Source organism: Pezoporus flaviventris, unplaced genomic scaffold (genome assembly GCF_033815535.1).
Source record: "Pezoporus flaviventris isolate CSIRO_AGI_PZ_B2104156 unplaced genomic scaffold, CSIRO_AGI_Pfla_v1 ptg000066l, whole genome shotgun sequence".
NCBI classification, from domain to species: domain Eukaryota; kingdom Metazoa; phylum Chordata; class Aves; order Psittaciformes; family Psittacidae; genus Pezoporus; species Pezoporus flaviventris.
Window position 1 is genome coordinate 26,280,106 of NW_026892614.1, and position 26,269 is coordinate 26,306,374.

General features: G+C 42.2%; 1 protein-coding gene across 3 annotated transcripts in view; it reads left to right on the plus strand.

The window, feature by feature from the left end:
• Positions 1–2,043: 2,043 nt before the first annotated feature.
• TMEM181 (transmembrane protein 181) overlaps positions 2,044–26,269 on the plus strand; it is a 36,464-nt gene continuing 12,238 nt past the window's right edge. The window contains exons 1-7 of one of the 3 annotated variants that reach the window (XM_061471651.1): positions 2,044–2,249; positions 15,180–15,283; positions 20,166–20,221; positions 21,475–21,565; positions 22,130–22,248; positions 23,343–23,459; positions 25,469–25,549. In XM_061471651.1, the coding sequence (XP_061327635.1) occupies positions 2,119–2,249; positions 15,180–15,283; positions 20,166–20,221; positions 21,475–21,565; positions 22,130–22,248; positions 23,343–23,459; positions 25,469–25,549 (699 nt within the window). In that variant the 5' untranslated portion in view covers positions 2,044–2,118. Of the gene's footprint in view, positions 2,250–10,344; positions 10,459–11,217; positions 11,398–15,179; positions 15,284–20,165; positions 20,222–21,474; positions 21,566–22,129; positions 22,249–23,342; positions 23,460–25,468; positions 25,550–26,269 lie in introns of those variants that run through there. The other 2 variants (XM_061471652.1, XM_061471653.1) reach the window with 2 other exon arrangements.

The following is a 26,269-nucleotide window of genomic DNA, read 5'->3' on the forward strand; positions in this document are numbered from 1 at the left end:
AGGCACAGCCAGGGCAGCTCTGCATGCTTTCAGTGCCTAGTCATTGCCTCTGCACTGAAAATGTTTGACTTGCATGCTGGTACATGCATACAGCTCTGTGTGTTGCTTGTTTTTAGCAACATGTTAAAGTGTTTTGGAGACTCAAAATGAATTCTTGACCTCAGAGTATCTGAGTGTTTAATCTGAACCACAACGGAAATATGCAATCAGCTTGCTTCTTCACACGAACTTCACTATTCACAAGCCTAGTAATTTTAATCCTGTAATGTCTGGTAATTGTTAGTTAAACACTGTCTATTTTGCTGAGGTTTTTTAATAGCTGAAGTTGGAGGGTTAATATATGGCCAGAGATAACACCTTCTCTGTGCGAGTAACCTGCAGGCCTGATTGTCAGCCTTCCATAGTGAGTGTGATTTCTTCCCATAGCGCTCAAAGTGTGGGGGACAAACACAGTCTGAAGCTGGTCTGGATAATGTTCAGCACAACATGGGGGAAACCAGACTGTATCTCTGGAATCGTGATGCTTTGGGCCCTCAAGCAAACCCTGGTTTGGTTTTGGGGTTTGGTTGCTTAGTTGGTTTAGTTGGTTTAGTGTTTTTTGTTGTTGTTGGTTGGTTGGGTTTTTTAATAGATGCAGCAGAGGTCACTTAGTTGTAAGTAATTAAATGGTAGTAAGTTTTTAATCACTGAGCCTATTTTTTATTATTTTGCTGTATAACTGCATAACTCCCAGCAGTGAATGCTTTTTTTACTCAGCTGAAGCCTCAGATGTTTTATTTTCTCCTTTTGGTAAATATTTAAAGATCTGATTTATAATTCCTGCCTCTGAGCCTGAGAGCTGGAAGGAGCATATTTGTCACACATAGCAAAGAATTTTAATTCTTACTTTGAGGGAAACATGGGTAAGTCTCAGTCACAAATGAAACATTTACCATGAAATAAACACTTCCGGGAAGACCCTACGTGAGTGCATGAGCCACAGGTACTGTAGCAAGTAGGGTCATAGCTGATGAGTTGTACAGTACAGTCACAGAAGTGTGAGAAGCCGAGCCTGAGCCAGGTTTCAAAGCAGCTGCTCAGAAGCTGGTTGAGCTCTGCCTTAATTCTGCCTGGGCTCTTTGCTTCTCTTTGGAGGCCGCTCCTGAACAACAGTCCCATGGTTGGTAGGAACCTTCTCGTATCCAGCCTAAATGTGCATGTGGCTTTCATCCTGCTGCTGTCTCTTCCCAGGCTTGGAAATATTCAGAACTAGGTAAGAGAGTGTCTCAGTCAGAGGTGACCCTTCCTCTGTCTCTACCCCACCAGGACCAGCCTCTTGTCACCACCTATTGGTGCCATACTGAAGGGGGATTGTAAGTGAAAGTGCATGTTCCAGCCTTGGTATGTGATAAAATTCAGACTAGGTGGCAAGGCTGGGAAGTAACCCAGCCAACTTCCTGAACACCAGTGGGGAAGATATTTACATGGTAGGGGCAGAATAGGAGACTTCTATGTTTATGTTCTCTAGAAACAATTACGACATATCAATAGTAAAATATTTTCATGTTTTATACAGACACTATCATTTCCATTAATTCACGGGAATTATTAAGGTTTGAATTGACAGAATAATTTAAAACAGGGTTTCAATGTGAATTCGTTCATGAAGAAGAGCTTAACACACAGCTGAAGCTGGCATGACACTGTGCAAATCGGCTGGAGGTCAGCAGGAGCCAGTCTGAAAATCCAGACGGCTTTATTCCTGACGTGGGAGCACTTACGGCGTTATGACCATGAGAAGCAGACTGAGCGCAGGATGCCTTTTACGCATATGTGAGGCCTTCCTTGGCGGTGCAAACTGGCCCCATTTGGTTGGGTAAAACAGGCCGTAACAACCGGGACGTCGGTATTATGCACTGCTGGAACGTTCAACCCGCCCCCGCGCCCTGCCCGCGGTGGGTGGGTTGGGGACACCGCCCGCCCCTGTCCGTGGTGCTGAGGCGGCTCCCGCCGCCCCGGCCAGGGCCCGCCCCTAGCTGCCGCCGCGGTTTCTGCGCCGCCCGCGGCCGCGCAGCGCCGGGCGTGCTGCAGCGGGGCGCCATGGCAGCGAGCGGGGCCTGAGGCGGCGGCAGGGCCGGCATGGAGGCGGATTTCGCCGCCTTCGGGAGCCCGCTGTGCGGCGAGGTTAAGCGCTTCTGCCGGCGGGTGCGGGAGACCTACCGCGAGATCAAGGAGGACCTTACCCCCTACAAGGATGACCGTTACTACCGGTACGGGCGCGGTTCTCCCCCGGGGGCCCGGGGCCCTGCCCGCCCGCCGGGGCTCCGACAGGCTTCGTGCGGGGCGGGCTCAGCGGCGCTCGGCTGGGGCTCCGGAGGGGAGCGGGGCCGCCTCGGGGGGCGGGTGGGGACCGGCATAGGGAGATCTGTGGCCGGGCTTCATGCGAGGACCCCCGCCGTGCACTCGGGAGCAGCCGCCCCGGCCCAGGGGCCTACCCCAGGCGGGCGACGCCGCGGGCGACCCGGCACCGCAGTGTCGGGCGGGCGGCAGCGGCCCCGGCGCCGCGGGTGGTGCGCTCTGCACTGCTCTGGGGGGAACGTGGTCCGGCAGCGCCCTGGGCAGAAAGCCTCACACCTTTGGGCTGCTCCTACCCTCAGGCACCGATATCCGTGTGTAGGTGATAAAAGCAATTGTAGTCTGCATCCATCCGTGCTGCGCCTTTTCCGCTGTCATATCCAGTGAGGGAAATGTGGTCTAGGGTGGCCGTGAAGCAGTTCTGGAATAGGTACAAAACTGGCTGGGGAATCAGAGCAGCTAGCAAAGGTTGAGGTCAAAATGGACAAATGCACTGGGCAGGCTGCACCCGTCTTTCCTCCACGTCTGGCCCTGTGTTTCCATGAACGACCAGTGATGGCCGAGGAGTATTAACGTGAGATGACTCAAGGCTAGAAGAGACTCCAAAGGTTTTGGGGGACTGGGATGTAAATTAAAAGAATTTTTGGATTAGAGGAAGGGTCTGGAAAAGGCAAATGAAAATCATGAGAAACAAATGCCACCAACTGCACAGAGAATGAATGCTGTTCCGCCACACACGGGTGTTTGTAAAAAAGGTGGTAGTAATTATAGTGCTTTATATACATATACATACACATATACGTATACGTAATTGTTTTAGGAGGGCCACAAAGATGATCATAAGCCTCTCCTATGAAGACAGATTGAAAGAGCTGGGCTTGTTCAGCTGGGAGAAGAGGAGGCTCTGGGAAGACCTTATAGGAGCCTTCCAGTACCTAAAAGAGGGCCTACAAGAAATGTGGAGAGGGACTTTTTACAAGGACATATAGTGACAGGAAAAGGGGTGATGGGTTTAAGATGACAGAAAGAGATCTAGAGTAGATACAAGGAAAAAATTCTTTGTCATGAGGGTGGTGAGGCACTGGAATAGGTTGCCCAGAGAAACATGGGATGAAGTTGTAGGTGCCCCATCCCTGGCAGTGTTCAAGGCCAGACTGGATGGAGCTTTGAGCAACCTCGTCTAGTGGACGGTGTCCACAACTTCCTTGGGCAACCTGTTCCAGTGCCTCACTACCTTCATAGTGAAGAATTTGTTCCTAATATCTAATCCAAATTGTCTCATTGTTCACAATAGCAAAGACCATACAGAGTTACAGTGTTTGCAGACTCTGCCTGCCAGCTGGTCAGAGTTGAACACAACCACGGCCCCTCCTGTCAAGACAGTGGCTCCTTGTTGCTGAGCCTGAGAGATGTGAGAAGCCATGGGAGGTGATAAGGAGTGATGGCAGTGTACCTGTATGCATCTGGCAACGTGATAATGAATACTGGCACTAGAACATTCAGGAGGGGAGACATAAGCCTTGAATTAACAAATCAGAGGTCCCAGGGGAGGCATTTCTTCAGCTTTATTTCCAGATGAAACTTGAGCTCTCCAAGGGAAATTGTTATTAACTCAGTTTTATGACTTAAAGTGTGTACAGAGGGACTTTCTGTATTGAAAAGAGAAGATGCTACTCCACCGAATCAAATGAGCTTGTAGAGTAGTGCTAAATTGCCCTCTCTTCAGTGAGAGTATCCTCAAGAGAGATCAGCTGCAGAATGAAACAGAGTGATATTGGGCTTTTGGCAAGAAAATGACACTCCGTGACTTAGAAGTCATGCTGGTACTTCTCTGCGTTCCAAAGATCTTAACCCAAGTGACCTGGCTTAAAGTAAGTTTACTGTTACTGTCACTGCATACCTGCTGTTCTGGTGAGTGTTTCTCATCAGCATTATGGATGGATGTAGCAATGGCACTTGCTTTTTAGATTCCTGGTAAGGAAGAGGGTTTCTCGATCCTACTGTGTATTCTTCTCATAGCCAACTCTCACTGGTGGGAAGCAGAATTAAATACTTCATCCTCTTCTCTCTATACTTCATTCAGTATGTTTGGTCAAGTTATAGATGAGCACATTTATGGATGTAATGGGGATCTTTACTGGAATTTTGGAAATTTGACCAAGAAGATGCTGTGTGGCTTGTCTTTACTTCAAGGAGGTTCTCTAAAATAATCAGGTTACTAAAAGCAAATAATATCTTATACCAGACTAACAAAATCAAGAGATGGTAAAACCATACAAAAAGTGTGTGTCCTTTCACACACTGTATTCACAAATGTGAGGCCATCAGCCACTCCAGTCTTCCCTCCCGCTGGTTGAGCAAAGCCATCTGGCCATCAGCTGGTGATTTCCAATACCTCTTTGGAGCAGTCTTGTCCATTAAGTGGTAGAGAAGGAGAGGGCTGGGGTGGGAGCTTACAAATAATATTTTCTAGAAAAAAAATCAAAATTGGCTGCTGCAGTCTCACTCATGATTTCTGTATGGACGTCCTTCTCTGAGTGCCAACAGGGAAGCTCAAAACTGGAAAGCCATGGGGCACAGCTGATACAGAAATGGAAAACCAACATGCAGACTCCTTTGTGACTGGCAGGGAAATGGCTTTTCTTGACTGGGGGTGCTCGTTGTAGGTTGTGTGAGTATGTGGTCGTCCTCAGAAACAGCATTTGGTGCAAGAGGATGACCTATCTCAGAGGCGGCTGATGAAGCTGTTGCCCAAGTAACTGTCCTGTTGCTGCACGGATGGCTGAGTCATTTCTGATTCAGCTCGGAGGCTGTCCCAGTTTAGTGACATCTTTTGGCAATGGTTTCCTTTAAAGCATGGTGCTCTTGAACATGTGGTTCAGCTGCTGTCTATGAGCAGCCTGTTCTTTGGGCAGGGGCAACAACTGATGGTGGCCGGCTCCTCAGCCACCCCAGGCTACACTGTCCTCACTCCGCACAGCCCCAGGGCACTCATCCACACTAACGAAAATAAGGGATGTCCATGTCAGTGAGTTTGTTCTGCCCAACAGCCTAGAATAGTCTCTCTACATTGTGCCTTCTGGGGTATTTCCCCATGAGCAAGTGCTTATTTACCCAGCCATCTGGGAGAGATGTGAGAGCAGAGTTAGCCATGGCTCAGCACACTGATCAATGCCATCTGTCTGGGTTAATAGTTCTCTTAGGGAGACATGGCACCTCATGGTAAGCTTGTAACAGAGACTGTGTATTTACAGACTGATGAGTGCAGTATTAATAACCTCACTGGTAACCACAATACAAGATTGGTCTGGACTTAGCACACCTAATATTAGTCTGTGGTACATGAGGAGATGCTTGGTGCAGTAGATAAGCTCAGAAAAGAAAGAAGGGAAAAGTGTTACACTCTCCCATCAGTCCTAAGGGCTATCACAAAGCGTATCGTATTTATTACAGCACCTTCAGGATTGCTCCAAGTAAGCCACTTGAATGAGCAGTTTGTTGGCTTGTTCTCTTCCTCTCACTCTAATGAATTCCTCTCCCCACTAGCATGCCTCCTGGCCAAGATGGCAGGGCAGGAAATGCTGATGGAGAGCTCCCTTACTGCACTGGGCAATTTGATGTAAACTATTGGTATGAAAAGAGCTTAATATCGGTGTTTCTAAAATAGATACATTTTTATCTCTTCCATATGTTGTCAGTGAGATATACAAAGCTTACCAGAACACACCAGGCCTCCCAGTCACAGTTTCATAACCCTATCCCGTAGCTAACATCAAAGAGTTCAGCATGCTGAAAGCATTTTGGTAGGAAAGCAAGCAATTAAACCTGATAGAGAGGAGGGAACAGGAGGTTGGCCAAATTGTGGCCTGACAACAGGGTTGCGTAACTATAAGTAACAACCTGGTATTCTTGAAAAATCAGTTTCTAGGTTAATGAACACATCCCACTGCCCAATCAGCTTATATAGGGAAGCACAGTGTTGATGCTGAATTTAGTAATAATGCCCAGAGATTAAGATAAAAGACCTACAATCCGCCCTGCTTTAAATAAGGGATACATTTTAAACTCCTATCACAGAACAATATGACATTTTGTACATCAAAAAGAAAACACTATGTATTGGATATCATGGAACATATTATTTAACTCACAGTTTTAATTAATGCTTGATGTTCCTTATACGGGTAACAGAAGAGATTAAGTATGGATGATACCAATGTTCTTATTTCCTCAGCATCTTCTATTAGTGTTTCCAGTTCATTAAGACACAGCTACTTTTCAAAACATTTGGGAAAAATTAATTCACAGTGGTTCTGCTCCTTTGGCAAGAAGAGAATAGCAGATCATTTGACTCAGCAATAAAGAGAAGCTGTTTGTTTTTCCTTAGAGAAACTAGTGTTCACATGCTTCAGAGAAGAAAACTTGAAGCTTACAGAGAGGACTGCTTCGTCCCACCTTCTTAAAATCTTTCCCAGGTGCTCAAAGTGCAAGTCGGTGAGAAGCCAAGGGGTCAGCATGACCTTGCTGGAGAACCGCAGTCAAGTTTCCTGAAGGCTCATGCCACACTTCCAGCCTGGACCCAGGTGGGATCTTCAGTGGCTGCCTCAAGCCACATCTGGTATCCTTCCCTTGTTTTTCCAGGGCTCCCTGATGGGTCTGGAAACTAGGGGAGGAACCTGAATGACTCCAGTGTGAAGTACACAATGAGGGTGAGAGGCTGTGAAGCAGCAGGTGGAGGAGACTTAACACCTCAGCTCCGTGACTGCTATAAGCTGGCTCTGCAGCTAGAAGAATCCATCCCAGCCTTCTTTCCCTAGCCACACATTTCGGCTCTCTTGTCTGCCCACAAATATTTCTGTAGCTGCACAGGGACTGAGCAACCAATCCAGCAGAATGCCTTTTTTTTTTTTCTCCTGAGTGACTTTTAACTCAGGTAATTTCCATTATTTAGTTCACCACTCTACCGCACAAATATTCACGCTAGCAAAACCCAAAGAGCTGCCAAGAGGCTGCATTTCACCTTTTGTCACTAAAGCTGTAGGTATGAGCCAAAAAAATGTATAAACTGGTCATGAAAGTATAGCATTGATGCTAAGGTGGCTAGTGTAAGTAGAATCCCAGCTAAGCTAGCATTCAGCCTGCTTTTTCACGTCAGTCTGCCTCTTCTTGCAAGCCTCCTTCCCTATACACCATTCAGTTTCTACACTGGATGAGGCAGACAGTAGCTTCTTGCACTATTTCACCCCTGAGCACCTTCTTGCAAGTAGGAAGGCAGAGTGAGACTGACTGACTCTGTGTTTGTGAAAGGAGTGGGGTTTCACAGTACCTTTCTTCAGAGTATTTAGTTTGTAAACTCAATGGCACTCTTTTCACAAAACTTAGAGGGTGCAGAATCTGTGTTTACAATGTACTCACAAGCCTTTGAAAGCTGGTAGAAGGCAAAGAGAGATGCATTCCCATCTGTGTGGCTAATTGAAGTGAGCTGGATTTCAAGCTTTTTCAAGCACGTTTACAGGCTGGAGAGGGTCCAGAGAAGGGCCACAAAGATGATCCAAGGACTGGGAAACCTGCTGTATGAGGAGAGGCTGAGAAAACTAGGTTTGCTCAGACTTCAGAAAAGAACACTCAGGGAAGACTTTTTTCCAGGGAAGACCTTATCACCATATTGCAGTATTTAGAGGGTGGCTACAAAGAAGATGGAGACTCCCTTTTTTACAAGGAGTCACATGGAAAATACAAGGGGTAATGGGCACAAGTTACTCCTGGGGAGATTCCTACTGGACAAAAGATGAAATTTTTTCACAATGAGAACAATTAGCCATTGGAATAATCTCCCCAGGGAAGTGGTGGATTCCCCAACACTGGACACTTGTAAGATTCAGCTGGACAGGGTGCTGGGCCATCTAGTCTAGGTCATGCTTGCCTAGAAGGGTTGGACCAGATGATTCTTGAAGTCCCTTCCCCTGGTATTCCATGATTCTGTGAGTCCATGCCACCCACGCTGTTCTCCAAATGTCTTTTGACAAGACTCGGTCTCTCTGTGCTTCAATTTCCTACCCATGCAATGAGAATGTATTTTTGTTTTGAGAAGAATAATATCATTCACCTTAGTGGGACACCTGAATGCCAGAGCCATCATCCAGATAGTTCAGACGTGTGCACAGAAATGGCAGCAGCCTGAAGTTGTACCTCCTAGAACACTGGAAATGGCCACAAATGCTGTAAGCACCATTCTGTTGTTTTCTGGCCACGGAGAACTTGTTGGAGAAGCCTGAAGTGTGCTGAAAGCTACACAATGCGTATCACAGTAACTTGTGACTTAATGACCTCAACTTGTGACTTGCAATGCTGTCTTGTTCTGAGCAAATGCAGTTTGTTGTGTTGCCCTGACTACTCAAAGCTTCATTTTCCGCCCTACAACAGTGATTGTTTATTTAAAATTTGTAAATGACTTTCTTTCATCACTTAATATTATGCTTGTCTCAAGACAGCCTTTTTATGAGATTACTAAGTAATCATCAGTGCTACAAATCACAGATCTAACTGATGGGATAAACACCAGTATCAATGACTGAATTAATTCCCAGCATGTTTCTTTTGGCTTCAGGGGTGTTACACAAGAGATATACTGCATCCCACCGATCACCAGGGATTATATGAATTACCCATAGGGCAACTGAATGAAATGAGTAATATTATTAATGTGAAGTACCTTTTAAAAGTAATTGCAATAAAACTGTCTTACCATCTAAGTAAGCTTTTAATGGAAGTATTCGATTGTTGAAGAGTTAAATTTTCAAATTACATGTTGACTGATCTATCTAAATATTTCTGGGGTCACACTGATATGGCTCCACCTTATGTATACAACAAACACCAAAGCCAGGAGGTTACTCTGGATTTTATCCTCAACTAGGCACCAGGCATCCCCACATGTTTAAATAAGTAAAATGCTGACTTTCTCTAAGAGCTATCAAAAATTAATACAAAATGTAACTGTGTGAGCCCCTAGAACCGCCTGGTTTTCACCATCACTCCCCAGTGGATGGGTTGACAACCTTCGTTGCTCAGTCTCGGGACGTTTAATAAAAAAGCAGGATAAACTTCAATTTCATCTCAACATTTGTGCAACAGTGAAGTAGCGTGAGGTGTGATCTGGAGATGTTTATTAAATGGCGTGTTTGAAGTAGTAGCTTACTGCTAGCATCTCATGTCCAGTGCTTGCAAGCTGACCGGGTTCTCCGTGAGCATGATGCATTAGTTGCCTCTTCAACATCACTAAGCTGCATGCAGGTGACTGCAGTGATGGCATTTTCAGTTCATGAAAAGCCATTGCCTTTTCCCATCAGGCTGGTGGAAAAAATGGCTTACAGGCCAGGCAGCTGTCTCCAATGGGCACTGAACATGCATGTTGGGTGTGGGTAAGTCACATCAGTCCTTATGCCTGAAAGGGATTGAATTTTATAACCCTTTTTTTTTTTAATCGTTTTTTGTTTGTTTAAATGGATTCAGAAGCTCTTACTCTTACGTATTTTCTAAGGGTAAATGTCCCTCTGACGAACGTGGTTGCTGGTACTACAATACAAGCTGGGAAAAGGCCCTGGTAATGTGTAAATCACAGCTGTTCCCCCCCCCCAGCAGAACGGGGTGTTCAGCGGGCAAGGACGAGACACAGCCCAAGGCCTGGTCACTGAGGTGGCGCTTCAAAGCGCCGAAGCTCAGCGCCGGGGCCAGCTACTTCCAGAGGTAGCTCGCTCTCCCTCCGGCGGCAGTCGACGGCTGCCTGGGCCGGGCCGGTGGCCCGCGACCGCGCCCCTTGTCCGCCCCGGCTGTGGAAAAGCTGCGGTTTGCCGCTCTGGCCGCAGGCCAGGCCCTGGCCACCGGGGCTCCTCCGTGTCCCCTCTGACTCGCCGTAGAACCGCCGCCAACAGCGCTGCCCTTCGGCCTCGCGGCGAAGGAGTGGCGGGGGCTTCTGTGACGTGTCCCGGGTCGCCTGGTAGCCAAGTGACGCACACGGAAGCCGCCGCAAGGCACCGCTCGCGATCGTACCACAGCAGCGGCGGCAGCTCACGGGCGAGGGCGGGGGTGCCGCCCCCTCCGCGCATGCGGCGCCGCGATGGAGCCGTGAGTGGCGGGCGGGGAGGAGGAGCGGGGTGGTCGCGTGTGGGGGCTCGCGCGTCCGCCCTCTCGCTGGCGGCAGGAGCGGCCGTTGAACGGCCGGAGGGGCTCGTGCCCACGCCTGAACGGCGGGGCGGGGCGTGCACACCGAGCCGAGGCTGCCGGGGCGGGATGTGCTGCCTGGCTTGGGTCCGGGTCCGCGGCGGGAAGAAGAAATGCCTTCCGCTGTCCGGGAGCAGTGATTTGAGCTGCTTCTCTGTAAAGGGGTCAATCCCGTCCTTCGTCTTACACACGTTAATTCCTATTGAGGAAATAAGATCACCGAGGTTAAATCAGTGTGTCTGAGGCTATGATTCGGCAGTCAGAAAACCCGAGAGTGACTATCCGCTTCAGTAAGATAACGCTGTGTTTTCTTTCTCTTCTGCGCTGAATAACCCCTCCTCTTATCTCCACTCTCTATTAGATCTATTAAGGAAAAGCAAAACTTGTTTTCCCGGGTATGTCTTCGCTTGGACAGAGCCACAGTCGTGACTAATCATTCAGACTTCAATGAGTACAACAAACAGCACACGTAAAAAAGAAAAGCCAAATCCACCCCGTGCACACAAGCTGTTTAGCATAGTCACGGTTAGCTGTCAGTTGTCCTATAAAAGTGCTATGTAGTATGTTAATTGTATGCATCTTTTTATGTAGTCATGTGCTGCCTCATTAGTTGTTAACCGCTGTGGACTACATCTGCACGAAATTCAAGGTCTCCTGAGGGCCAACAAGGCAAGCAGTGTCTTTAAACAGTAAGGTGTGGTGTGTACAGACAGACCCAGTACTATGGTTGTAGGTAGCATATGTAATAATTTAAATCAGAGTGGTTTTGATGGTTTTATTTGGGAGCGAGCCTAAAATAGAGCATTTGGAGGCAGTATGACAGAGAAGCTGCTGTGCATAAAAGTAAGTTATTTCTGATTTTAGTATGAACTCTGTGCTACCTACTGTTTAATCCCAATTTTGTCACAGCTTTCCCATCTGTAAAGTGGGAGTCTTAAGTGAAAACTGTCATATAAGAGATTATTTTTCTTGATGGTCTTTACTCTGGCTAAGACTGTGTTGTGCAACCATGACAGGTGATTTGAAGATGAGGAATAGCCTAAGAAATATTTTGCTTACCTATTTGAGCCAAAGCTGTACTCATAGAGCACGAGTTAATTTACCTCTCCATTTCATATGTGAACAGCTACTGGAAGACTGCAGATGTTATGATGGTGCATTTCCATAGTTCGTTCTAGCACAGGTTACGTTAATGCAGTTGAGCCTTTACTGACTACTATTTGAGATGTGTAAGCATAATGTTTTTCTGTTTGTAGCTCAGTGCTTTCTGCTCCTTTGCAATTAGTTTCAGACATATCCAATTTAATTATAGAATATTTAATTCCTGTCGGAGTTAGGATAAAACTCAGTGCAGGTGGAGGAAGCTGCCTGAAAAATCTGCAGGTGCTTGGATGGCCAGTCCTGAGCTTTGGACTGCCTTGGCCAGGCCAAATAAGGCATCTTCTGTTGATGAAGCAAAGCACAGTTCTTTGCTCATTTGAACAGGTGCTTCCAGAGTGAGTAACCTTCTTCATTTTTCCTGTAAATGCCTTTTAAACATTATATTCCTTGTTAGGACTCTCAAGTGTCAGAAAGCTGTTAGTGGGGATCATCAACTTGCACTTAGTAGATTAATAAACTTTATATAGTCTCTTTCCAAAAAGCAGATGTTAAACAATGAATGTATAGGAAGATAATTTAATCTGCTTGCTTTGTCAGCTGGTGATAGGTTGATAAGAGACACTTAAACCACACAAGGAAATGCTATTACTGTAGCAAGGAGCAATCACCCGACGGGAATGCAGTTGTTTGCTGTCATGATAAATGCAGTTAAGATTTGGCTGAGTTCTTATGTTTGCTTTTACAGAAAGTGTCTGTGTTGTTTTACTGACCTGTAAAGTAGCACAAACCGTCAGTGGCTTAAATGAGACTCCAGGAGTTTCTCTTCAGAAAAGGGAAAACACAGTGTTTTCTGGTCTCCCGTCTTTGTTAAGTGCCAGTATGACTGTTCTTAGGTGGGTGTGCACCTACCCATTTTGACTTCTAGGTGTTGCACTGCCTGGAGAGGAGTTGGAATAAAGAATGAGGCAACGTCTGGAACGTGTTTCTTCGAAAGCTTGCAAGCACATCTGTGCTCTGGCATATGAGTAATGGAAGGTGATAATTACCAAAGGCTGTAGCACTGTGAGTGTTGGCTGGGTGGCAAACTCTGGTGACTTTTCTGTAAGGACTGCGGAGGTGAAGCTGCTTTTCATGTTCACATTGCGCATTTTGAAATGTCTGTAAAAATTTGGAATTAGGAATCTTATCAAAAGAACTAGGAATATGTGTAGCAAGTCAGAAGTGTCCTGTATGGGGCTGTAGCTGTTGATGCCCTGATATAAGCTGTTACAAACAGCACAAGCATATGTGATACTTTCCTGCATGTATACTTTCTGATGCTCTTCCAGTCGGCAGCAGTTCTCAACTCTTTCCCATCCAGACTTCCCCATCCAGACCTGGTTCTGTATATTGAAAGTGATTCTCAGTGCTCTCTCATGAAGCATTTGGTATGCACTTGGACCCTTACAGTTAATTTAGGCATATCAGAATTTTATGTACCATTTTTATGTATGATGGATTTTCTTGTTAAGATTAGTGTTTTGGTCTCTCAAGATACATCTTGATGCGTAATATCAATAGGCAGACAGGGAATACCAGATCATCTGGGGAACTGAAGGAACCCTTGGAACAAACAGGAAAATGTACCTTAGTTAGTTATTTGGTTAGTTACTTTAATACTAGTACAGATGTAATAGCTTTAAAGAAGGTTAAATGCATGAAGGCTGAGATTTTAAGATGCTGATTTAAGGAAAATACTGTAGTTACCCTGGTAAAGTTGTACAGACAAGTTCTGGTTTGAAATGCCTCTTTTAATTGGCATTTTTCAAAGTCAACTTTAAATAGTGTATTTAGTGTCGGTGAGAATTCTGGGTGATGATCTCTGTGACAGAGATCTGATCTGTCCCTGTTTATGACTGTTATAATTTAATGTACAATTTACCTTTTTTTGCCTATGTAATCAGCTGTTAGGACTTCATAGGCTGCTGTGTTTTTGCTCTGCCTAACAGCATGTGGCAAAGCAAGTTACACTCTGCAGGTGCTATGGCTGGAATCCTGTACAGCCAGTTTGTTCAAACTTGTAACATTTACAGTTACTTGCTTGTAGTTCTCATTACTTCTGTTGAGGTTTCCTCCCTTCCTAGTCTCCTTCGGGAGCTAAATTAAGCTTTGTGTCTTTCAATCTTTATAGTAAAGGAATAATGTAATTATTTTCGTAGTGCCTCCTTTGGAGAGAATGCAGTGATTCTTAGAAAACAAAAGGTATTAATAAATCTTTTACTGGTTTAAAGTGAATTGTTTGCCTTGCTTTTAAGGGCTGCCAGACATGCAGGCGTGTGGTACCTGATCCCAGAATTCAGGTTGGGCTTATGGAAAGGATTCCACCACCTTTTCTGCATTTCTTCATAATGTGGTTAATCAGGAAGAGCACTATTCAGCTAGTGAAAATAAGTTTTATTCCAAGCTGAAAGGGAGCACTGTCATTAAAGTCTTATGCTTTCATTTCTTTCCATGATGGTGCTCATACAACTCTGTCAGAAAACAGCCCCACCTCCAACCCTATAGCTTTCCCATATAAACTGTACAGCTTTCTGTGATCATGCCTACTGGAACAGCAGCACAAATCAGCTATACAGTGGCTCAGTTATGGCATAACTCAAAAAGAAATGTTGGCTGTATTTTAAAACATGGGGGTTTGTCATTTTTTGAACTCTGCATTTAACAAAAAGGGAGATAGAGAAGGAATGCGTTATGTAGGATTAAGTCTTTGATCAACTTTCCTTTAGGCTAGCAGAACTGGAAGTTACCTGTTTCAAAGAGTTGGTCCTTCCTGTGCTTTTTTTCCTCTCTATTTTGCCTTTAACTTAAGGATAACCACCAAACAGCTGTGGAAGAGATGTCATTGCTTTTGTGTTTAAGCACTGTATATAAATACATTGTATTTGTATTTAAGTGTCTAATAATGAACTTCAGGTTTCTATTTTCCAAGCTTTGGTAGCCTTCAGGCAGGAATGCAGGATCTGAGCATCTAACAGATTTGGGGTTCTGCTTTACTGTGTGTTAGGGGTGACCCTTCAGGGAGGAAGTGTAGTTATATATACAGAGTGCAGAAAACTCATCAAGACCCTGTGCAAGTAACTGAGTTGTTAGTGACGTCAGTCCCTTTAGGTTAAGCTGTCATTGCAGGAGACATGGTATCTTGGATGTTTAACTTATTAATGTATGAACTAAAACCACTTTTTCTTGCTCTAGAAATGCTTTTTCAAGCTCAGGTCCTAGGACAGTAGAAAATCCTGGCATCAAAAGAGTGGGCAAAATTCATACATTTTGGGGCATGACGCCCATGCATGTATATACGTATGTCTAATAATTCCTAGCGGTTACCCTTGCTCTATGAAACAGCGTTACTTTTTTTTTTTTTCCCCTCAGTGTTACCTCAGAGTTTGGTTTAATTTTCTGTGTGAGGAATGAATGGGGCCTGTTCTCTTCCTCCTTTCAAAAGTATGACTGACAACTAATTCATTGCTTTCTTTTGATTCCTGTAGGCTGGCACCTATGCGATTATATACACTGTCCAAACGACACTTTGTTCTGGTCTTTGTAGTATTCTTTGTTTGTTTTGGTCTGACAGTCTTCATAGGAATAGCAGGTAAGGATCTTGTATTTTTAAGAGATTACAGTTCTTGTATGCTTTGTCTAAACCTGTTAGTATTTACAGATGTATTTAAATGCTAATGAGCTTACTGTGCCTGGGATGTCTGAGGGAACATTATTCTTCCCAGGGAGGAGGAAGTGTTTCTTCCATCTCATTTTCTCATAGGAGTACTACCTACACAGATTTGGTGTTTGCAGCTGCCTTGCAGGGAAGAGTCAGTAAAGTAAAACAAAACCAGCCTTATCGTAATGTATTTTTTCAACAGATTGCTACGTTAATTTTCTTCTGTGTATTTCAATCTGCAAAATGGTGGTGCTAATAGATGGTTTACCATGAGGAAATTGATACCTGTTTGTAAAGCCGCCTAAATGTTTGGGTGATAAATGCCACAGAAATACAAAATACTTTAGTAATGCAAAAATACGTATTTCTGCTGTGAAACCAGAGCTTCAGTCTCTGGTTTCAGGGACCTTTGTGGGAGTCATGAGGCAGTCTGTGAGGCTAAGCACTTAGTGCCTGGATACTTGTCCTGGAAGATCAGTGCAAGTCTGGTTGATAGAGATGCAGAGTGTCATTAGACAGATGGAATGCGTGGGAGCCCTCTGTATTTCATTGCCAGAGAGCTTCTCCAGGTCTAAAACGTACTTGCAAAAGAAGTCAGCATGCTGTCCCTGCCATGTCAGTAAGCTAATACTCTGCTGTAAGGGTAGCTTTGTCAGCGCAGAAGTTAGGGAGAGGGGGAGGGATTTGTACTCAATAAGCAACTTGCCCCCCCATGTAAGAATTATAAGGATGTTACCACCTCCCCCTGCTTTACTGCTGTTTTCATGTCACCCAGCATGTTCTCCTGTGCCACTGTCTGATACCTCTTGACCTGTCTGTAAGGTTGTCTCTGCCACTGCCCTGTTCTTCATTTCCTCCTGAATGAGGCAGGCTGCCCAGGCCTGGGACTCATCTGCTCCTGCCTGCCTTGGAAAGGGAGATTAATTGGAGGCAGCTGTTTGGGCCCATCTGTGCCTTGTAGGTAGTACATTCTTCATAATAGAATTAAATAATGAAATTTGTCTGTGTTTGGTTTATTGTAGCAAACTAAGTTCCAAACAGACTTACAGTTCATAAAGGTTAAACAGTAATATTCCTGTGATTTTCCTAAGGATGCTTGCTGAAGTGCGTTATTTGGCCACTAAAATACAGTATAAACACATTCGCAAAGACGCGTTTTATATGAATGATAAAGAAAAAAAAAATCCCTGGAATAACTTGGTTTAGTGTCATTTTGCTGTTTGGCTTAAAAAGTGAACCATATTTATACTTGTGTATTTATACTGCTCAGTTGCAAGAAATGCAAGCAAGTTGTTTTATGTAAGACTAGGCAAAAAGCAGTGCTCCTGGGAGAGAAAACTAAACATTTAATTCTTAATCAGTAGGAGAACCTGAAAGAGAGCTATGTTAGTGTGTTGCATTTTGTCTGCATGCAGCTTGATCTGATGATGTTGTTACCCTTTGGTCCAGGGGACTTGACTGCTATAAGCAGCTCATATGTATCCTGCTGCTAGGGTCCCAGGATTCACCTACAGTCCCTTTCAGGAGTGAATGTGGGATTCTTGTCCTTGTAAGACTGGTTTGCTGGGTAGTTTTGTTGACAGAGCGTGAACACAGTTCATTATTATAGCTTAATTATTTTTAAAGTAATGCTGTTTACCTTGGGAGAAGACTCACTGAATACTTACAGTGATGTTTTTTGAGGCTTTCATTGACAGGTCCTTGCTGCCTGTGAATAGTAGAGTCCTCCCTCATTGAAGTGTGCAGTCTGAGCAAAACTCACCAAACCCTCTTATTTAAGTGAAAAAGTGGGATATGCATCCATATTTACTGTGCCACTTGAATATGCAATTGTCCATACTCAACATCTCTATCTGCAGTTTCATAAGCCTAGCGGAAGTCCTGCTTTTCATCTGAGAAAACAAGACAGTTTAAAGTAGCTGTTGTTTTTCTAGTTCTTGTAAGACAAGGCAGATGCAGACTTGTTGGTTTGTTGTTTTCCTTTTTTTCCTCTTTTTTTCTCCAAGTTACACTTTTCTTTCCCTTTTCCCAATGGGTCTGTGTCAGTTTTGGGGTAAGACAAGTGCAAGGAATATCCAAGGTGCATAGCTCATTTTCTGTACCTGTGTAGTTCTTCTGTTCACCACCTCAGTGTGGTTCTTTGCTTTCAGATGTCATTCTGTTAACTGAGCAAGACTAAAAGAAAAACAATAACAGTGTAATTAAGTCACCATATTTTAATAATATGACCACAGCATTGTTTTGATGTGTTGCTTGCTAGAGGAGTAGCAATTACAGCAGTAGAACCTCATAATTTATTTTGTTATGGTTGCTGCTCTTAAAAACTGGCACTGTGATCTCTTTGCCCCAGTACTGACTCATGTCTTCTGGTTAAAACCCCCAGCTTCTAAAAAAGGCTCATTCTGTTGGGTTTGTTAAGAATTAATTACTGAAATGTGATGAGACGTCAACTATGAGCACTTACTGGATTTCAGTTGTACTTTTCAAAACAAAAATACCATGCAAAAATTTGCCCTCTTTATGTGTACTCGAGAACTGGAAAGTTCAGTGATGTGGAGCTGACTTCGTAGTGGGTGGCTGTTGGTGAAGTTGAACTGTAATTCTAATACAAGGCTTTGAGTGTGATGGGTGAAATTCTTCAGTTTTCCATTTATAGTTTGTAAGGTTGTTAATATTGTAGTTGAGTGGTTCTAGAAGCCCAACCAATGCTGCATGTTTAGAGCTGTCATGACAGCTAACCTGAAATACTTCTTGCACAGAATGATCTCATGTTGCTCATTTGTAAACTTCCTTCTTTTCGACGGTTTCTCTGTAGAAACTTTGAAGTTCACAATTTTTGCGAAAAATTGCTTTTCTTGATATTCTTTTTTAATACTAAGTTTGTGGCTGAAACAGCCTGTTTTGAGAAGTAATAAATTACATTAAATTGTCAGACCAAATATGTAAGGGGAGAGACCATTTAGGCAGAGAAATTGTACTGTGGCTGGGAAGCCTCTAGAGTGACCCAAATGCACACGCATACATCTTGCCTGTGTCTCTCTACGTGCTATACATCTCTTCCCTGTCTGTTCACACCCCAGTATATAGATGCAGACCTTTTCCTACTCTTCCATTTAATTTTTCTGGTTTAGACCTTTCATATATATACACAGGCATGCATGAATACTCTTGTGTATGTACATACACACATGCATTCCTCTTCTCCCTAGTACCATGTGTTCTTGCATACCTAGGGCGGCTAAGGGGAAACCATACTGCTGTGGGCAACAACCTTATCAAAGGGTACTCAGAAGATATGGCTAGACTGTTCTCAGTGGTGCATGATAATAGGGTGAGAGGGAACAGACAAGCTGGAACACAAATTCCAGCTAGATATTAGGAATTTTTTTCTACCATAAGAGTGGTTAAATACTTCTTTACTGTGAGAGTGGTGAGGCAGTTGAATGGGTTGCCCAGGGAAGTTGTGAATGCTCCATCCCTGGCGGTATTCATGGCCAGGTTGGACAGAGCCTTGGGTGGCATGGTTTAGTGTGAGGTGTCCCTGCCCATGGCAGGGGGGTTGGAACTTGATGATCTTAAGGTCCTTTCCAACCCTAACTATTCTATGATTCTGTACTGGAACAGGTTACCCAGAGAGGCTGTGGGAGTCTCTGCCCTTGCAGATGTTCAAGATTTGATAGCACCCTGAGCAATATGGTCTAATTAAGCAAGATGGTGGACTAGATAGCCTCTGGAGTTCTCTTCTAACACAAATTAAAATTTTATTTCTTTCCATTTATTGCATACAGAACTAGAGGTAGGGTGTGAGTGGATGGATGCTGTTGTTGAGTACGTGTTAAGTGTGTTGTCTGTATGCAAAATGTTTGAAGAAACGGTTGCATAAAAGGTCTGGTAGCAAGCTGAACATCTCCTACTATAATTGGACATGAAACTCCATTGATTAAACAGATTGTTTTAGCAGAAATTGTTTATAGAACTTTTCTGCAATTCTGTTTATTTATGCAACTATATACATTATATATTACAGCCTCAGATTTCTATAGGAAAGGTGGGGCCCAGTCTGAGTAGACTGAGAACTGTTCCCAACCAAACGCATGGGTATATTGGCTTGTACAGACTAATGCAATGAAAACCAAACACTAGGCAGGAAATACTGTTACTGTGATTGGACCAGGTAAGTGTGGTACTCATACATAAAAAGGTATTAGCATCATGCACTCAAATGCCGTGAGAAGTGTTTGCCCTGGTACCCAGACCTTGAGTGCAATGCATTATGGATACAATGGTCTATGTAGATCAGGTAACAGCAGTAGTTTAGCTGTAGAAACTTTATAGTGCAGTTAAATATGCTGGTTTCTCAGGTGGGTTTTGCAGCCCTTGTTGAGTTTCAAGGTGCTGTAGCAACAGTGTTAGCCAGCTTAGCTAACTTAGCTAGCTTTTTCTGTAACTGAATACTTTCATGACTGCAGTATACAGCTTAGCTTGGCAAAAATACTGTGTGGATTGTTGTAGTAGTTTAAAGTTTAGAGTACACGTGCAGCGCTTCTGATATGGAGTTCTTGATTTATAATTTACTTCCTATTTAATCATGACTAGAAATCCTATGGCAGAGAGGCTTAAAGGAACATTCAGGCCAATTTTATTAACGATACTGAAATGTCTTAGGTGATTTATTTATCCTTCAGCTTAAATAGCTGAAAAGTGGGATACTATTTACCTGCTTTGCATGGAGATGTTTTTGAAATCATGTATTTACATCAATAATATGAATACTTTAGTATTGTTTTCTTCTTCTTTCTTATATGCTGTGTAGGTCCTAATGTAATCGAAACTTCTGTAGCAAGAACTGATTTAAATAACAGCCTAAAGGTAAGAGTTAATAAATATCATTGGATTACAGGAGTGGCTTTATTTGATGTCAGCAATGTTGAACATTTCCCCCATCCCCCAATTATTGTAAGTATTTAATTTTTTACTGGGAAACTTCTTGGCCACATGGTGCTTTCCAGTTTGAAATTGAACACGTAATATTGTACTACCACTGTGTCATTTCGTGAGTAGCCCAGCAGCAGTTTCTAGTCTCTTACCTTTGTTAGCTGGTAAGGTAGAGAATTCTGTGAATTTTCTACACAGTACTTTCTGATAAAGTAGCATGGGTGTTGATAGGATTCCCTGGGGAGTTCATGCTGGAGATCCTGGTAGGGGGTCCAGGAAGAGAAATTGAGAACATAAACTGAAAAATAATGCTCTCTGTGGCAACTAGTGATACTCCTCTCATGATGTTCCTTCCCATCAGCTGGGAAGGAACTTTTCTTTTTCTTGTTAATTGTCCACTGTCACTTGAGCAAGACCTGGGATCTAGCTTCCTAACACAAACCTTCCCATTTGTTTTCTTGAAAGCTCTCGTAGTTGGGTTCTCACTTCTTGCATTTTTATTTCTGTCTATCTCTTTACTGTCAACCTAGTATCTGAAGTAATTTTGGTGAAAGTGCTAAGAAGGTTTTGTTGCTTTGTTTTTGAGTAATTTTTCTTTAGATATACTGGAACCTTATTTTTTTTGTCTATTAGCCACCTGTATGTGTTTGGCTTGATATTACATTTTGGGTGGATTTTCTTTTAAGCGTATTTTTATATCAAATAAGAGAAGTCATTCCTGCTTGTGGGTTTGATCTGCTAATGATATCTTCTGTGCTTTTGAAATTCTTATGTGATTTTTAGAAAATGTAGTGGAAAACAGTTGTTGTTTTTCACAATTATAGTATAATAGGCCTAAAACTGAGGGGTCACAAATCTGACTTTTGATGTAAAGTGCTAGAAACGACTTTTTATTTTCAGGCTAAGTCTCAGGATTTTGTTTTTCATATCTGAACTCTTTTGGGCTATTGCTGCTGCTTTTATGTGCTTTCCTTACACTCATGATGTGCAAAATACATGTGCTATTTGAGCTACTGCTCTGTAAGACTTTGAGTTGCTTATTGTACTGTCCACAGAACAACACATATTATATCTATTCCCAGACACCATGTCACAAACATAATGAACATGTCTTTGCTCATTGTAAGTACAGATCTGTGATGTAACAGAATAATGGATGATGCTAACCAGGTGGGGTTTTTTTACAGCTGAAGCCATTTAATTTAAGTTCACCACCACTGTCTACTTACAACCAGCAGCTGTGGCTAACCTGTGTAGTTGAGTTGGATCAACCTGATGGTAAGAATCTTACCCGATTCTCAGAAAACTGCTATAGTAACCTATATATTATATATTGGAGCTTCAATTTCATCTGTCACATATGTGATCCTGTTGCTTTCTGGTATGGTTGGTGGGTTTTTCCTCTGATACGTTTTCTTCCCCCTGCTTCAGTAAAGACATGGACAGCACTGATCTGGGAACTGAAAGCAACAGGTATATGGGATAAGTTGTTTGTGAAAGCAATAGTATCTAGAGAATCTGTGTCTCTCTTCTTTAATTTTGGAGGGAATTAGATGTGTAGATTGTAATGATATTATTTTTTTCTATAAAGCTTCCCTAATTGTTGGTAATTGTTAGCCTGTCAAGGTTCAGTACAGAGCATCTGTGACTTACTGCCTAAGTATATAAAGAAAAGAGTTCTGTGGGTTTTTATTAATATACTGGATCTCTACTCTAGTAAAGTATAACTTAATAACTTTGAGTAATTTTTGGATATCAATATGTGGTTTAAACTGTATTTGGAACTCTGAATTTTCATTTCTGCACATAGCAATAGCTTAATGTTTTCTCTTTTAATTACAGTATCCCTCAAAAAGAATGTTACTATGACAGTCAAAGTACTTGGAGTGGTGAAGGATGGAAGCACACCCTATGTTAATAATCAAGTTCACAATCGGACAAGATTACTCAGTTGTTCACAAGTACACGCCTTTTTAAACAAAACCTATGTAGTACATTTTCTTTAAATCTGTTTGTGTGCATGTTACGTTACATTGCAAATGAGAAAAATATATCTGTTAAGCTTGTCTCAGGAAAGACTCTAAAGTATATTTCTATTTATAATTGCAACCTAGCTAGTAATTCTGACCAAGATACCTACCCATCCATCTTCTTTTGTTTACTTCTATGACTTGTGTCTGTTACCCCTTGAACATGCCTCTTATTAAAGTAGCTCCCTAAGCAGTGAGCCCTGCTTAGTCACTTAAGCAGATTTAGCAGTGCTGAAGAAAGGGATATTGTAGAAAATTGGATAAAGGGCTCCAAAGGAAAGAAAAATTCTCCTCTAATACCTAGCATAGAGTCTGGTTTAAATCAGCTGGTGTCTGTGTTCTAAAATAACCGTATTTCTTGCCACCTGGGAAGAAATGTTTAAGGTTTTGAATTTCTAGTTTCATTTCCACTGAAATTTTTAAGCTCAGACATCCAAAATGGCTTCTCCAGGTGCAAGTCCTTTAAGGAGGGGCATAGCTGAAGTTTTTTGTGATAAGCATATCTGGTAAATAAAATATTTTGGTTTTATGTATGTATACACATATATCCGAAAGCTGCAGAAACTGATGAATAGAGTTCCTTTAGATTTAATTACACATAGCCAAGAGAGAAATATGCTTGGGTTTTCTCCTTCCTCCTGTTAACTTCTAGAAACGAGTTACCACAAGATAGCCTCATTTCACAATCCAGTGGCTTAGAGCTTGACTGACAGAGTTATTCAGATCCTTCCCAGTACTGCAAGCAGCTGCTGTCACCAGCTTAAGTGAAAAGCTAGCCTTGTTTATCAGTTCAACCTTTGATCCTGCTGACTGACTTTATCAGTTCATTCTGCTTTGTCTGGTGTCTTTCAAGAAGTTTGTTATCTGTGTGTCTAGTTCGAGTCTTCTGATGAAGATTGTCAAGGCATATAATAAATATTATCAATATCTGACTGTTTAGAAACAAATTCTCAAGCTGTACTTATAGTGCATATTCTGGAATAAATTGAAGGTTTTTACATACTGTTCTATGTATACATTCACAGAAATGCAGTGAAATTATTGTTGCTCACCTTGGCTACCTGAACTACACTCAGTACAACATATTTGTTAGCTTTGAAAATCTAAACAAGTTAACGTACATCCAGAATATTACTTTCACAGTAAGTATAAAGCTTTATATTAGTAAAAGAAATCTCTTTAATTGCTAATGCCATGGAAGTCTGCTTTAATTATAAGGCCCTCAGTGATATGGTTTAGTGGAGGACTTGGCAGTCCTGGGGTAATGGTTAGACTTGATAAAGGTCTTTTTCCATCCTAGTTGATTTCTATGATTCTATAACTAAAAGTTATCTCATTTTTGAAGATAAACATAAAGATGCTTCACAATTAATATTCAGTGGCTGAACTGTTACAGTGTTTGCAGTTAATAAGGGTCTGGACCAATTTTTTTATAAGGGCAGATTTTTCTTCCAGAACTGTTAATGCTGTTTTCTGGAGGAGATAAATTTAGTCTGATTCCTGGGGGATATTTTTAACACTAGGCAAGCTAGACTAGAACATCCAGTTTTCTGCATTTGCTTATAAGGATGTTGGCTCTTTAAAGCACGGTATGTTTTTCAGCCTTTCCTGGAGGTGCATTTGAATTAGCAACATTTTCCAGCCTTTACAAAAGTGTGGGCTAGAAATATTTAACAAACCCAAAGATACATGAAGAGTTGTTTCGGTTTTGGTTTTGGCTGTGCTTATGAGGAAGAGAAAAATGTTTATGTAGCTAAAATAAGCAGGCTATTAAAATAATTCACTAAAATAATCCCTAGTGAAATAACTAGCTCAGTAGCGCTAAAGATTGCTTCTAAAACAGTTACCTCATCAGTGTGTGCTGGCTAGCTTCAGAAAGAAGTTTAGAAGCATTTATACTGGGAGACAATGGAATTAAACACAAGTTATAATGCAGGTTACTATGGTATAATCTACCTGTATGCAGCATTTGGTATGTCAGAGCAGGTAGCAAGCAAAAAATCTTTCTGTAAAGCAAAAGTGTTTTTCATATACTAAATGAACTTCCTGAATAATAGTATCTGTAATATTTCCAGCACATAAAGCACATAATTAAAAATAAGCTCTAAGGAGAAACAAACCAAACTCACAAACCCTTTGCTTAATTGCAGATTTCAAACATGACAAAGTGTACGGTTTATTACCTTGCTTTGTAGGCCACCTCTAAGGCAGACTTGTATACAACCCCCAGAAAAACAAACCCAAAGCTCTGCTTTCCTGCAGCAACTAAAATTGTCAGTTTATTTCATTATTATAATGGTTTATGGTGAGCTCAGTTGAAATCGTAGTTCGCCTTCTGTATAATGGATTCTGTACATGTAATTTTCATTCTACATTTGTGATTTAAAAAGACCCGAGATTGACAGGTATAATACATTGAAAGGCAGAGCTTATTGTTTAGATGGGCAGAGCATATGTTGTACGCAGGAGCTTACATTTCAAAAGTGGCTTCAAAAGAGAAGTGTGCCCGGTATGAGATAAATCATCAACAGAGCAGAGTTTATGCAAACTGACATGTTATAATTAGTGTTTGTGCCCTTCTAATGATTAGAGGAGAAAGAGCTTTTCCTCCTTAGCCTGTGAAAAAAGTTTACTTCTGGTTGGGTCATTTATTTTTCCTTTACTTGATTTTTTTTTTTTTCCATTTCTGAATCAAGAGAATAATCTTTAAGAAAACAAACCTATTACAGAAAGCATGCCTGTACCTTATCAACCTCTTCACCATCCATTTATGCATCTGACCTTGGTAATAAAAAAGAACATACTGGATTTACTCAATTATTGGCATTCAGACTTCTAACGGAAGTGTAATTGAAATCAATGAACAATACCCTTTTTGTCCTGAAAAATGCTTTCACATGTGACAGCACACTTTGTTACGAAGTGGCAGGGTAAAAGAGAAGCAAGGATATTAGCTGGTTTGGTTATCTTTTCATCAGATAGTCCTATGTTATGAATTTATCTTTGTCTTTCCGTGGTGATGTGGTGGAACTTGGTTATACCTTTCAATTTTGAAAAGCCAGAGAACTTTTCAGTATCTGCAGAATGCTAATTATTGATGTTGTATGTACTGTCAAAACAGTGTTCATTGGGCTATTCTGTTTTCTTGTAGTGGAAGACCTACAATCCAACTTTTTCACAAGTGGAAATATGGTTCCGATTTGTCTTTGTAGTTCTTACTTTCATGGTCACGGTAAGATTTTATTTCAGTTTTTCTGGAGTATATTATGTAGGCAGCTGATAACACTGCTTTGTAGTGCTGTGTTTAGTAACTTAACCCCAGGCAGCAGACTTGAGATACCACTGAATGGGTGTAAAAATGTTTCTTCAGTATGTATGTAGTTGCTGCTCTTACGTTTTTTACAAGCGGCATTGAAAGAACATAAAGAAAATAGGATAAATGGGAAAACTTGTTTTTCTAAGCTCTGATTCTGGATTTAACAGAATTTTGCTTAAACAAAGGAAACTGTGATTAGATGCTAAAAAAAATATTTTATTGCAGTGCAGGCAGGCCCAGAGCTTGGGCTCTCTGTCACTGAAAATGAGCAAAACTCAGCTGAATATAACCTTGATCCAACTTTAAAGTTGTAACTGCCTTGAGTGTGAGGATAAGCCAGATAACCTCCAGAGGTCCCTTGCAACCTGAATTATGCTATGATTTAGATTATCTCTCCCCTTCAACCTGGCTTGGCCCTGGAAAAGAAACATTTGTGGGAAAAAAACTACAAACCCATAACGTCTAATATGCAGAATTTTCGGAGTAGGGACACTGAAGCAAAGAAAACTTACATCACATTTTCCTCACATAGATGTCCCTCAGCAGGTAACTGTGGATGTGGTGTGGAATCTGTTTCTTTTAAAAAGTGAGTTTAAGCGGAAATTGTTGGTACTGTGTGACCAGTAATCAGGCAAC